The sequence below is a fragment of the Nerophis lumbriciformis genome, linkage group LG36 (assembly GCF_033978685.3).
Source record: "Nerophis lumbriciformis linkage group LG36, RoL_Nlum_v2.1, whole genome shotgun sequence".
Lineage (NCBI taxonomy): Eukaryota > Metazoa > Chordata > Actinopteri > Syngnathiformes > Syngnathidae > Nerophis > Nerophis lumbriciformis.
In genome coordinates, this window is record NC_084583.2 from 20591574 (window position 1) to 20605669 (window position 14096).

The window sequence follows — 14096 nt, forward strand, 5'->3', positions numbered from 1 at the left end:
ACTATTATGTTAGATCCACTATGGACTGGACTCTCACACTATTATGTTAGATCCACTATGGACTGGACTCTCACTATTATGTTGGATCCACTATGGACTGGACTCTCACACTATTATGTTAGATCCACTATGGACTGAACTCTCACACTATTATGTTAGATCCACTATGGACTGAACTCTCACACTATTATGTTAGATCCACTATGGACTGGACTCTCACACTATTATGTTAGATCCACTATGGACTGAACTCTCACTATTATGTTAGATCCACTATGGACTGGACTCTCACTATTATGTTAGATCCACTATGGACTGGACTCTCACTATTATGTTAGATCCACTATGGACTGGACTCTCACTATTATTATGTTAGATCCACTATGGACTGGACTCTCACTATTATGTTAGATCCACTATGGACTGGACTCTCACTATTATTATGTTAGATCCACTATGGACTGGACTCTCACTATTATATTAGATCCACTATGGACTGGACTCTCACTCTGTGATTTAGGGTTATATAAGTAAACATTGATTGATTGATTGATAATTGGCTGGCCATATGTGGTCCGAGGGCCTTGAGTGCGACACCCCTGGTGTACACACATTATATTCCAGGGACTGACGGTCTAATGATAGAAACTTTTTCTGTGAGCAGCTTTAGACGGAACTTTGCTGGCATTATCCGAAATCGTAGTCAAGCTTCACTTTCCCGCTCCGAATGCTAAACATGTTCACCGCCCAGAGCCAAAACATTGCAAACTATTATATTTTTGTAAATAATTCAGAAAATATTTTTTGTTGGCTTGCTGATACACGCCATCTTCCATTTGCAGCGATACCAGCCTGGGGGAAGGTTTTGTAACGGCAGATACAAATTTATATTTATATTCATATTTACTGTTGACACGTTAGCACGCCGTGTTAGTCACATGTCCTACAGCACTTCTTTTTGTTGATAAGTATGACACATTTGACCTCTGACCTTGATGGTGATGATGCCTCTTCTTTCAAAAATAAAGTGGCTTCCTTTCAGGTGCTCATAGGTGGCACTGCTGAGCTGGATGTGCATCTCCTGGTGGAGAGAACAGACAAGGTAAGATAGACAGATAATCATGTTGTGTTACACTGCATCAGCTTGTGTTACTTAACGTAACGTTCCGTGACATTCCATCACATTCCTGTAAGCTGCATGGCTTAATTACATTGCTTTATGCCACACTTGTCATGTGCTCACACTGCAAAAAGTGAAATCTAAGTAAGATGAAATATCTCAAATAAGGATGATATTTGCTTATTTTCTGGCTGATTTCTCTCTAAGCTTTTATGTTAGAGTGTTTTACTTGTTTTAAGGCAGTGGTTCTTAACCTTGTTGGAGGTACCGAACCCCACCAGTTTCATAAGTCTACATTTAGTTAGTCTACATTGAGTTAGTCTACATTGAGTTACTTGTTTTAAGGCAGTGGTTCTTAACCTTGTTGGAGGTACCGAACCCCACCAGTTTAATATGTCTACATTTAGTTAGTCTACATTGAGTTAGTCTACATTGAGTTACTTGTTTTAAGGCAGTGGTTCTTAACCTTGTTGGAGGTACCGAACCCCATCAGTTTCATATGTCTACATTGAGTTAGTCTACATTGAGTTAGTCTACATTGAGTTACTTGTTTTAAGGCAGTGGTTCTTAACCTTGTTGGAGGTACCGAACCCCACCAGTTTCATATGTCTACATTTAGTTAGTCTACATTGAGTTAGTCTACATTGAGTTACTTGTTTTAAGGCAGTGGTTCTTAACCTTGTTGGAGGTACCGAACCCCATCAGTTTCATATGTCTACATTGAGTTAGTCTACATTGAGTTAGTCTACATTGAGTTACTTGTTTTAAGGCAGTGGTTCTTAACCTTGTTGGAGGTACCGAACCCCACCAGTTTCATATGTCTACATTTAGTTAGTCTACATTGAGTTAGTCTACATTGAGTTACTTGTTTTAAGGCAGTGGTTCTTAACCTTGTTGGAGGTACCGAACCCCACCAGTTTAATATGTCTACATTTAGTTAGTCTACATTGAGTTAGTCTACATTGAGTTACTTGTTTTAAGGCAGTGGTTCTTAACCTTGTTGGAGGTACCGAACCCCACCAGTTTCATATGTCTACATTGAGTTAGTCTACATTGAGTTAGTCTACATTGAGTTACTTGTTTTAAGGCAGTGGTTCTTAACCTTGTTGGAGGTACCGAACCCCACCAGTTTCATATGTCTACATTTAGTTAGTCTACATTGAGTTAGTCTACATTGAGTTACTTGTTTTAAGGCAGTGGTTCTTAACCTTGTTGGAGGTACCGAACCCCACCAGTTTTATAAGTCTACATTTAGTTAGTCTACATTGAGTGAGTCTACATTGAGTTAAGCTACATTGAGTTAAGCTACATTGTGTTAGTCTACATTGAGTTAGGCTACATTGAGTTAGGCTAAATTGAGTTAAGCTACATTGAGTTAGTCTACATTGAGTTATGTTAGATTGAGTTATCCATCCATCCATCCATCTTCTTCCGCTTATCCGAGGTCGGGTCACGGGGGCAGCAGCTTAAGCAGGGAAGCCCAGACTTCCCTCTCCCCAGCCACTTCGTCCAGCTCCTCCCGGGGGATCCCGAGGCGTTCCCAGGCCAGCCGGGAGACATAGTCTTCCCAGCGTGTCCTGGGTCTTCCCCGTGGCCTCCTACCGGTCGGACGTGCCCGAAACACCTTCCTAGGGAGGCGTTCGGGTGGCATCCTGACCAGATGCCCGAACCACCTCATCTGGCTCCTCTCGATGTGAAGGAGCAGCGGCTTTACTTTGAGCTCCTCCCGGATGACAGAGCTTCTCACCCTATCTCTAAGGGAGAGCCCCGCCACCCGGCGGAGGAAACTCATTTCGGCCGCTTGTACCCGTGATCTTGTCCTTTCGGTCATGACCCAAAGCTCATGACCATAGGTGAGGATGGGAACGTAGATCGACCGGTAAATCGAGAGCTTTGCCTTCCGGCTCAGCTCCTTCTTCACCACAACGGATCGATACAGCGTCCGCATTACTGAAGACGCCGCACCGATCCGCCTGTCGATCTCACGATCCACTCTTCCCCCACTCGTGAACAAGACTCCGAGGTACTTGAACTCCTCCACTTGGGGCAAGATCTCCTCCCCAACCCGGAGATGGCACTCCACCCTTTTCCGGGAGAGAACCATGGACTCGGACTTGGAGGTGCTGATTCCCATCCCAGTCGCTTCACACTCGGCTGCGAACCGATCCAGTGAGAGCTGAAGATCTTGGCCGGAGGAAGCCATCAGGACCACATCATCTGCAAATAGCAGAGACCTAATCCTGCAGCCACCAAACCAGATCCCCTCAACGCCCTGACTGCGCCTAGAAATTCTGTCCATAAAGGTTATGAACAGAATCGGTGACAAAGGGCAGCCTTGGCGGAGTCCAACCCTCACTGGAAACGTGTCCGACTTACTGCCGGCAATGCGGACCAAGCTCTGACACTGATCATACAGGGAGCGAACTGCCACAATAAGACAGTCCGTTACCCCATACTCTCTGAGCACTCCCCACAGGACTTCCCGGGGTACACGGTCGAATGCCTTCTCCAAGTCCACAAAGCACATGTAGACTGGTTGGGCAAACTCCCATGCACCCTCAAGGACCCTGCCGAGAGTATAGAGCTGGTCCACAGTTCCACGACCAGGACGAAAACCACACTGTTCCTCCTGAATCCGAGGTTCGACTATCCGGCGTAGCCTCCTCTCCAGTACACCTGAATAGACCTTACCGGGAAGGCTGAGGAGTGTGATCCCACGATAGTTGGAACACACCCTCCGGATTAGGATCCGAGTTAGTCTACATTGAGTTAGGCTACATTGAGTTGGTCTACATTGATTTAGTCTACATTGAGTTAGGCTACTCTGTGTTAGGCTACAATGAGTTAGCCTAACTCAATATAACCTAACTCATTGTAGCCTAACACAGAGTAGCGTAACTCAATACAGACTAACTCAATTTAGCCTAACTCAATGTAGACCAACTCAATGTAACCTAACTCAATGTAGACTAACTCAATGTAGCCTAAGTCAATGTAGCCTAAGTCAATGTAGCCTAACTCAATATAGCCTAACTCAATATAACCTATATTGAGTTAGTCTACATTGAGTTACGCTACTCTGTGTTAGGCTACATTGAGTTAGGCTACATTGACTTAGGCTACATTGAGTTAGTCTACATTGAGTTAGGTTACATTGAGTTGGTCTACATTGAGTTAGGCTACATTGAGTTAGGTTATATTGAGTTAGGCTACATTGAGTTAGGCTACATTGAGTTAGGCTACATTGAGTTAGGCTACATTGACTTAGGCTACATTGAGTTAGTCTACATGAGCGTTTCTCAAAGTGTGGGAATAAATGGAAATTACCGGTACTTATTTTTACTGTAGGCTTTATATTTCTCGGTAGGAGCGAAAGTTTGACAGACATAGCAACAGTAACTAATGGGGGCGGGGCTAAGCGGAACAAACTTTCGCGCGGATGGGTAGCAGGCTAATGTGTGGACCACAATTACACAAATATATACATTTGTGACTCGCACTTCAAAGGTCGTCGAGCCAGAGCCAGCGCCTGCAGAGAAACAAAAATGTGACGGGCACACACTGTGTCATTCACCGGGAAGCACTCGCGTCAAGGCAGCTCAGCCCCGAACTCAATGAGGTTTTAACAGATGTTGTGAGCGCGGTCAATTTGATCAAAACACGACCACTGAAAGTACGACTGTTCTCTGCACTGTGTGAGGAAATGGGAGCTGATCATACAGCCGTGCTGTTTCACAGTGAAGCAAGGTGGCTCTCCTGGGGGAAAGTGCTGTCACTTGCCCTGTCTTGCCAAATGCATAACTCCTCTTTTTTTTTTTGCAAAGATTGCAAAGTGGCACTTTTATTTTATTTATTATTGAACTTGATGCAAGTTATTTGATTTATTATTGAACTTGATGCAAGTTATAACACTTTTTTTGATTTATTATTGAACTTGATGCAAGTTATAACACTTTTTTTGATTTATTATTGAACTTGATGCAAGTTAACACTTTTGTTTTATTTATTATTGAACTTGATGCAAGTTATAACACTTTTTTTGATTTATTATTGAACTTGATGCAAGTTATAACACTTTTGTTTTATTTATTATTGAACTTGATGCAAGTTATAACACTTTTTTTGATTTATTATTGAACTTGATGCAAGTTATTTGATTTATAATTGAACTTGATGCAAGTTATAACACTTTTTTTGATTTATTATTGAACTTGATGCAAGTTATAACACTTATTTGATTTATTATTGAACTTGATGCAAGTTATAACACTTTTTTGATTTATTATTGAACGTGATGCAAGTTATAACACTTTTTTTTTTTTATTATTGAACTTGATGCAAGTTATAACACTTTTTTTGATTTATTATTGAACTTGATGCAAGTTATAACACTTTTTTTGATTTATTATTGAACTTGATGCAAGTTATACCACAGCTGCACAGTTATTTTATTTATTATTGAACTTAATGTTATTTTATGTTATTGAGTTCGAATGTAAACAACTTGATGTTCAATAAATTTGAAAATGTTAAAGCTTGGCATTAGCGCTCTGTTGGGGCGATGGGGGCAGGTGGGGCTTGAAAACTCCCCCTTGTCCAAAGTGGGGGATGACAAAAAAAGTTTGAGAACCACTGGTCTACATTGAGTTAGGTTACATTGAGTTGGTCTACATTGAGTTAGGCTACATTGAGTTAGGTTATATTGAGTTAGGTTATATTAAGTTAGTCTACATTGACTTAGGCTACATTGAGTTAAGCTACATTGAGCTAGACTACATTGAGTTTCACTAAACTGTATTATCTTACAATTGCATGAGGTTACATTTGTGTTTTTCTGCATTGTGTTGCTTTTTATTGTGTTAGGTTAAATGTCATTACGTTGAAATTTGATATGTTGCATTGTGTTATGTTCTTGTATATTGTGTTACACTACATTGTGTTATGTTCTTGTATATTGTGTTACGTTCTTGTATATTGTGTTACACTACATTGTGTTATGTTCTTGTGTATTGTGTTATGTTCTTGTGTATTGTGTTACACTACATTGTGTTATGTTCTTGTGTATTGTGTCACACTACATTGTGTTATGTTCTTGTATATTGTGTCACACTACATTGTGTTATCTTCTTGTATATTGTGTCACACTACATTGTGTTATGTTTTTGTATATTGTGTTATGTTCTTGTGTATTGTATTGTGTTACACTACATAGTATTATGTTCTTGTATATTGTGTTATGTTCTTGTATATTGTGTTATGTTCTTGTATATTGTGTTACACTACATTGTATTGTGTATTTTGTAGGACATAAGCTGTGATGCCACATAATGTGTGGAAGCACCTTTCGGTATTAATATTTGCAATATCTTATTATGTCTTTTGTCATTTTCCCCCTGCTCACTTTTCCATTGCTCTCCATGGCAGACGCCGTGTGGACCGTGTCGCCGTGAAGACCGTACCGTGGCATCTTGTGTCCCACCACACCTGCGACCACCATCCCCGAGTGGATGCCTGCCAAAATCAGGTCAGTTTTTGCAGTGCAACACTAACTTGAGTGGACCCACCGACACGGATCTGGATGTTGTTCCCGTTGGAAGGGTCTTTCAAGTGGTCTATGGAGCGCACCATGTCCAAGGCCATGTCACAAATGTTATGGGCATGATACTTGGTCTTCTCGGGAGTCCCGGCCACCACCATGTAGGCATCGCCGATGGTCTCCACCTTGGATGACAAAGAGACAAGACTTGAGAACACACACACACACATTCTTGTATTTCTTACCTTCTTGAGACCTGTGAAAAATGCCTCCCTCTTTAGGACCACCCTTTCTAGATATATAAAGATTTGTATTTACAACATTAATAATATAATGTATACAAACTATGCAAATATAAAAAAAGCAAGCTTTTAGTAAATTGGTAATAATCATCATTATTTACTTCAAGTTATTACAGTATGTCTCTCTCTATATATATATATATACAGGTAAAAGCCAGTAAATTAGAATATTTTGAAAAACTTGATTTATTTCAGTAATTGCATTCAAAAGGTGTAACTTGTACATTATATTTATTCATTGCACACAGACTGATGCATTCAAATGTTTGTTTCATTTAATTTTGATGATTTGAAGTGGCAACAAATGAAAATCCAAAATTCCGTGTGTCACAAAATTAGAATATTACTTAAGGCTAATACAAAAAAGGGATTTTTAGAAATGTTGGCCAACTGAAAAGTATGAAAATGAAAAATATGAGCATGTACAATACTCAATACTTGGTTGGAGCTCCTTTTGCCTCAATTACTGCGTTAATGCGGCGTGGCATGGAGTCGATGAGTTTCTGGCACTGCTCAGGTGTTATGAGAGCCCAGGTTGCTCTGATAGTGGCCTTCAACTCTTCTGCGTTTTTGGGTCTGGCATTCTGCATCTTCCTTTTCACAATACCCCACAGATTTTCTATGGGGCTAAGGTCAGGGGAGTTGGCGGGCCAATTTAGAACAGAAATACCATGGTCCGTAAACCAGGCACGGGTAGATTTTGCGCTGTGTGCAGGCGCCAAGTCCTGTTGGAACTTGAAATCTCCATCTCCATAGAGCAGGTCAGCAGCAGGAAGCATGAAGTGCTCTAAAACTTGCTGGTAGACGGCTGCGTTGACCCTGGATCTCAGGAAACAGAGTGGACCGACACCAGCAGATGACATGGCACCCCAAACCATCACCCAACCATGCAAATTTTGCATTTCCTTTGGAAATCGAGGTCCCAGAGTCTGGAGGAAGACAGGAGAGGCACAGGATCCACGTTGCCTGAAGTCTAGTGTAAAGTTTCCACCATCAGTGATGGTTTGGGGTGCCATGTCATCTGCTGGTGTCGGTCCACTCTGTTTCCTGAGATCCAGGGTCAACGCAGCCGTCTACCAGCAAGTTTTAGAGCACTTCATGCTTCCTGCTGCTGACCTGCTCTATGGAGATGGAGATTTCAAGTTCCAACAGGACTTGGCGCCTGCACACAGCGCAAAATCTACCCGTGCCTGGTTTACGGACCATGGTATTTCTGTTCTAAATTGGCCCGCCAACTCCCCTGACCTTAGCCCCATAGAAAATCTGTGGGGTATTGTGAAAAGGAAGATGCAGAATGCCAGACCCAAAAACGCAGAAGAGTTGAAGGCCACTATCAGAGCAACCTGGGCTCTCATAACACCTGAGCAGTGCCAGAAACTCATCGACTCCATGCCACGCCGCATTAACGCAGTAATTGAGGCAAAAGGAGCTCCAACCAAGTATTGAGTATTGTACATGCTCATATTTTTCATTTTCATACTTTTCAGTTGGCCAACATTTCTAAAAATCCCTTTTTTGTATTAGCCTTAAGTAATATTCTAATTTTGTGACACACGGAATTTTGGATTTTCATTTGTTGCCACTTCAAATCATCAAAATTAAATGAAATAAACATTTGAATGCATCAGCCTGTGTGCAATGAATAAATATAATGTACAAGTTACACCTTTTGAATGCAATTACTGAAATAAATCAAGTTTTTCAAAATATTCTAATTTACTGGCTTTTACCTGTATATATATATATATATATATATATATATATATATATATATATTAATTTTGGCCTTAGGGGATGCATTTCAAATTCTTACACACACTTGTTATAACATATGTTGGCCAGAGGGGGAGCACTCACATTTTTTTACACACACTTGTTATTTCATATGTTGACCGACACACTTTCAATTTGAAAAATCCCTCCTTTTTGGGACCACCCTAATTTTGATAGATTTCACCACCAGTGAAATCTGGTGGTGGTTAGAGTGTCCGCCCTGAGATCGGTAGGTTGTGAGTTCAAACCCCGGCCGAGTCATACCAAAGACTATAAAAATGGGAGCCATTACCTCCCTGCTTGGCACTCAGCATCAAGGGTTGGAATTGGGGGTTAAATCACCAAAATGATTCCTGAGCGCGGCCACCAACGCTGCTAACAAGGGGATGGGTCAAATATAGAGGGTAATTTCACCACACCTAGTGTGTGTGTGTGTGACAATCATTACTACTTTAACTTTAACTTTAACTTTTAAAACCGACACACAGTCAATTTGAAAAGTTTTGCTTTTTGGGACCACCCTAATGTTGATAGATTTCACCACCAGGGGTGCAAATGAGACATTCTCTATTAGCTTCTGGAGACCTCGGAAAAATGCCTACCTCTTTAGAACCACCCTTTCTAGATATATAAAGCTTTGTATTTACAACATTAATAATATATACATACTATGCAAATATAACAAATTTAAGCTTTAAGTTTTTTTTTTATTGTGAATATGTTTTAATCTTCATGATTTACTTCAAGTTATTACAGTATGTCTCTTTATAAAAAAAAATTTAATTAATTTTGGCCAAAGAGGGAGCACTTCTAATGTTACACACACTTGTTATTTCATATGTTGACCAGAGGGGGAGCACTTTTAAAACCGACACACAGTCAATTTGAAAAATCCCTCCTTTTTGGGACCACCCTAATTTTGATAGATTTCACCACCAAATGCCTATCTTTTTAGAAGCACCCTTTCTAGATATATAAATATTTGTATTTACAACATTATTAATATATACATACTATGCAAATATAACAAATTTAAGCTTTAAGTTTGTTTTTTTTATTTTGAATTTTTTTTAATCTTCATGATTTACTTCAAGTTATTACAGTATGTCTCTTTATAAAAAATGTTGTAATTAATTTTGGCCAAAAAGGGAGCACTTCTAATGTTACACACACTTGTTATTTCATATGTTGACCAGAGGGGGAGCACTTTTAAAACCGACACACAGTCAATTTGAAAAAATCCCTCCTTTTTGGGACCACCCTAATGTTGATAGATTTCACCACCAAATGCCTATCTTTTTAGAAGCACCCTTTCTAGATATATAAATATTTGTATTTAAAACATTATTAATATATACATACTATGCAAATATAACAAATTTAAGCTTTAAGTTTGTTTTTTTTATTTTGAATTTTTTTTTAATCTTCATGATTTACTTCAAGTTATTACAGTATGTCTCTTTATAAAAAATGTTGTAATTAATTTTGGCCAAAAAGGGAGCACTTCAAATGTTACACACACTTGTTATTTCATATGTTGACCAGAGGGGGAGCACTTTTAAAACCGACACACAGTCAATTTGAAAAATCCCTCCTTTTTGGGACCACCCTAATGTTGATAGATTTCACCACCAGGGGTGCAAATGAGACATTCTCTATTAGATGTAATGTTTTTTTCCGTATTGGGACCATGATTTATGTCATCACTTGTTCACCGGTCCTCATATGGAAGCTACTTTTCCTTCTTGATGTCTCAAGAAGGGTAGAAATACAAGAACACACAGCACACTCGCCAAACACACCTTGAAGTCTCTGGAGTAAAGGATAAGGATGGAAAAGATAATGCACACAAGGGCACAAAAAGATGGACGAACCAAATTTGTATAAAGTAGACTTTAAATGTACGATAGTACCAATATAAATATAACACATACAACCTGCTCAGTATCCGCCCTGAGATCGGTCGTGAGTTCAAACCCCGGCCGAGTCATACCAAAGACTAAAAAATTGGGAGCCATTACCTCCCTGCTTAGCACTCAGCTCAAGGGTTGGAATTGGGGGTTAAATCATTAAAATGGTTCCTGAGCACGGCCACCAATGCTGCTCACTGCTCCCCTCACCTCCCAGGGTGTGGAACAAAGGGATGGGTCAAATGCAGAGGGTAATTTCACCACATCTAGTGTGTGACTATTAGTGGTACTTTAACTTTATATGTAATAATTACATATTATATATACAGTATATAATACAAACCCCGTTTCAATATGAGTTGGGAAATTGTGTTAGATGTAAATATAAACGGAATGCAATGATTTGAAAATCTTTGTAATCCGTTTATATTTACATCTAACACAATTTCCCAACTCATATGGAAACAGGGTTTGTATGTACAATGTATATAACAAATCACAAGTACCATGTACAACAGGGGTGCTCATTACGTCGATCGCGAGCTACCGGTCGATCTCGGAGGGTGTGTCAGTCGATCACCAGCCAGGCATTAAAAAAATAGTCCTAAAAATGAGCGATCATAAATCTTCACTATGACGTCACTTTCGTCACTTGATTGACATTCACGGCACCCGAGGGTCTTCTGAGATGACGCTGGCTGCTGCCAGCTCATTAAAATTACCGACAGGAAGGCGAGAAACACTTTATTTCAACAGACTCTGGCGCCGTACCTGTCGTTAAAACTCCAAAGACCGACTGCACAGTTGCACAGTTGCGCTAACAAAATAAGAGTCTCAGAAAGCTGGCGTGCACAAGCTAGCAAGCTACGGAGTTTGCCGACAATGTATTTCTTGTACCTGTCGTCAAAACTCCAAAGACCGACTGCACAGTTGCACAGTTGCACTAACAAAATAAGAGTCTCAGAAAGCTGGCGTGCACAAGCTAGCAAGCTACGGAGTTTGCCGACAATGTATTTCTTGTAAAGTGTATACAAAAGAGTACGGAAGCTGGACAAATAAGATGCCAAAAACCAACCACTTTCATGTGGTATTGGACAGAAAGGAGGACTTTTTTTTCCTCCATTCGAAAATGCGGATGTATCAGCACCACTGTCCAATCAATGCAAGTCATCACAATCAGGTAATACACCAACTTATATTCTTGTCTTCATGAAAGAAAGGAATCTATATGTGTTAAACATGCTTGTATTATCTTTAAACACCTTTAACTTGTTAACAATATTAACTATATGTATTAAACATACTTGTATTATCATTAAACACCTTTAATTTTTTAACAATATTAACTATATGTGTTAAACATGCTTGTATTATCATTAAACACCTTTAACTTGTTAACAAAAACATATATTTCATAAATGAGTAAATATAAATTATATATATGAATGAGGTAGATCTAAACTAAACTATGGACTGGACTCTTACTATTATGTTGGATCCACTATGGACTGGACTCTCACAATATTATGTCAGACCCACTCGACATCCATTGCTTTCGGTCTCCCCTAGAGGGGGGGGGTTACCCACATATGCGGTCCTCTCCAAGGTTTCTCATAGTCATTCACATCGACGTCCCACTGGGGTGAGTTTTTCCTTGCCCATATGTGGGCTTTGTACCGAGGATGTCGTTGTGGCTTGTGCAGCCCTTTGAGACACTTGTGATTTAGGGCTATATAAATAAAGATTGATTGATTGATTGATTGAACTTATTAACAATATTAACTATATGTATTAAACATTCTTGTATTATCTTTAAACACCTTTAACTTGTTAACAATATTAACTATATGTATTAAACATTCTTGTATTATCATTAAACACCTTTAATTTATTAACAATATTAACTATATGTGTTAAACATGCTTGTATGATCATCAAACACCTTTATTTTGTTAACAATATTAACTATATGTGTTAAACATGCTTGCATTATCTTGAAACACATTTAACTTGTTAACAATATTAACTATATGTATTAAACATACTTGTATTATCATTAAACACCTTTAATTTTTTAACAATATTAACTATATGTGTTAAACATGCTTGTATTATCATTAAACACCTTTAACTTGTTAACAAAAACATATATTTCATAAATGAGTAAATATAAATTATATATATGAATGAGGTAGATCTCCACGACTTGATCAATTGAAAAGTAGCTTGTGTGCAGAAAAAGTGTGAGCACCCCTGATGTACAATATTACAGTGTCTTTAATTGTGATGAGACCAAAAAAGATGCCACTGCGGACCTTTTTTACAGCGAAGGAAAAAGCACTACACTCTTAGAAATAAGGGTTCTAAAAGGGTTCTTCTACAAGGGCTGAGGTTCTAACTGGAACCATTTGCTTCTGAAAAACCCTTTCCCGAAGAAAGGGTTTTTCAAGGGTTCTTGGTAACGCTAATGGTTCCAGTAAGAACCATTTTGATCCAGAGAACCCTTTAAAACCCCTTTTCTGAATAATTGGTTTTAAAAGGGTTCTCACTAACACTAAGGGTTCCAGTAAGAACTATTTTGATCCAGAGAACCGTTTTTGGAAGAAAGAGTTCTTCAGGGATTGTTGAAAGCATGGGTAAGATCCTGTGTCACCAGGGACATACTTCCTGATAACATTTGCCAATAATGGTGCCTATCTTTAAATAAATGTTTTTCTCATTAAAATGTTTTGAATGTTTGTTCAATGTCAACATGATAAATGACCACAATATAATATGAACTAAACTGATCTGTAGAATACAATATGGTTCTTTATAGAACCCTCAGAAGACAAGACGGTTATCGGTGAAAACCTTTGAAAAGGGATGTTTTTAGAACCCCCTGTGTCAGATCTAGATGAAACCCTTGAAACATGAAAGAGTTCTTTGTGGAACTCCCTGTGTGAGTTCTAGATGAAACCCTTGAAACATGAAAGGGTTCTTAGTGGAACTCCCTGCATAGGTTCTAGATGAAACCCTTGACAAACGAAAGGGTTCTTAGTGGAACTCCCTGTGTGGGTTCTAGATGAAACCCTTGAAATACGAAAGGGTTCTTAGTGGAACTCCCTGTGTGGGTTCTAGATGAAACCCTTGAAATACAAAAGGGTTCTTAGTGGAACTCCCTGCGTGGGTTCTAGATGAAAGTCTTGAAATACAAAAGGGTTCTTAGTGGAACTCCCTGTGTGGCTTCTAGATGAAACCCTTGAAATACGAAAGGGTTCTTAGTGGAACTCCCTGTGTGGGTTCTAGATGAAACCCTTGAAATACGAAAGGGTTCTTAGTGGAACTCCCTGCGTGGGTTCTAGATGAAAGTCTTGAAATACAAAAGGGTTCTTAGTGGAACTCCCTGTGTGGGTTCTAGATGAAACCCTTGAAATACGAAAGGGTTCTTAGTGGAACTCCCTGCGTGGGTTCTA

At 39.3% G+C, this 14096-nt stretch overlaps 1 protein-coding gene across 3 annotated transcripts in view; it reads right to left on the reverse strand.

Annotated features, from left to right (window-relative positions):
* The window catches only part of LOC133577034 (soluble guanylate cyclase 88E-like), a 62345-nt gene that overhangs the window by 14561 nt on the left and 33688 nt on the right, over positions 1-14096 (reverse strand). For all 3 annotated transcript variants that reach the window (XM_061930525.2, XM_061930526.2, XM_061930528.2), the window contains exons 14-16: positions 6685-6841; positions 6522-6631; positions 992-1081 (exon numbers count right to left, since the gene is read on the reverse strand). In XM_061930525.2, the coding sequence (XP_061786509.1) occupies positions 992-1081; positions 6522-6631; positions 6685-6841 (357 nt within the window). The remainder of the gene's footprint in view (positions 1-991; positions 1082-6521; positions 6632-6684; positions 6842-14096) is intronic.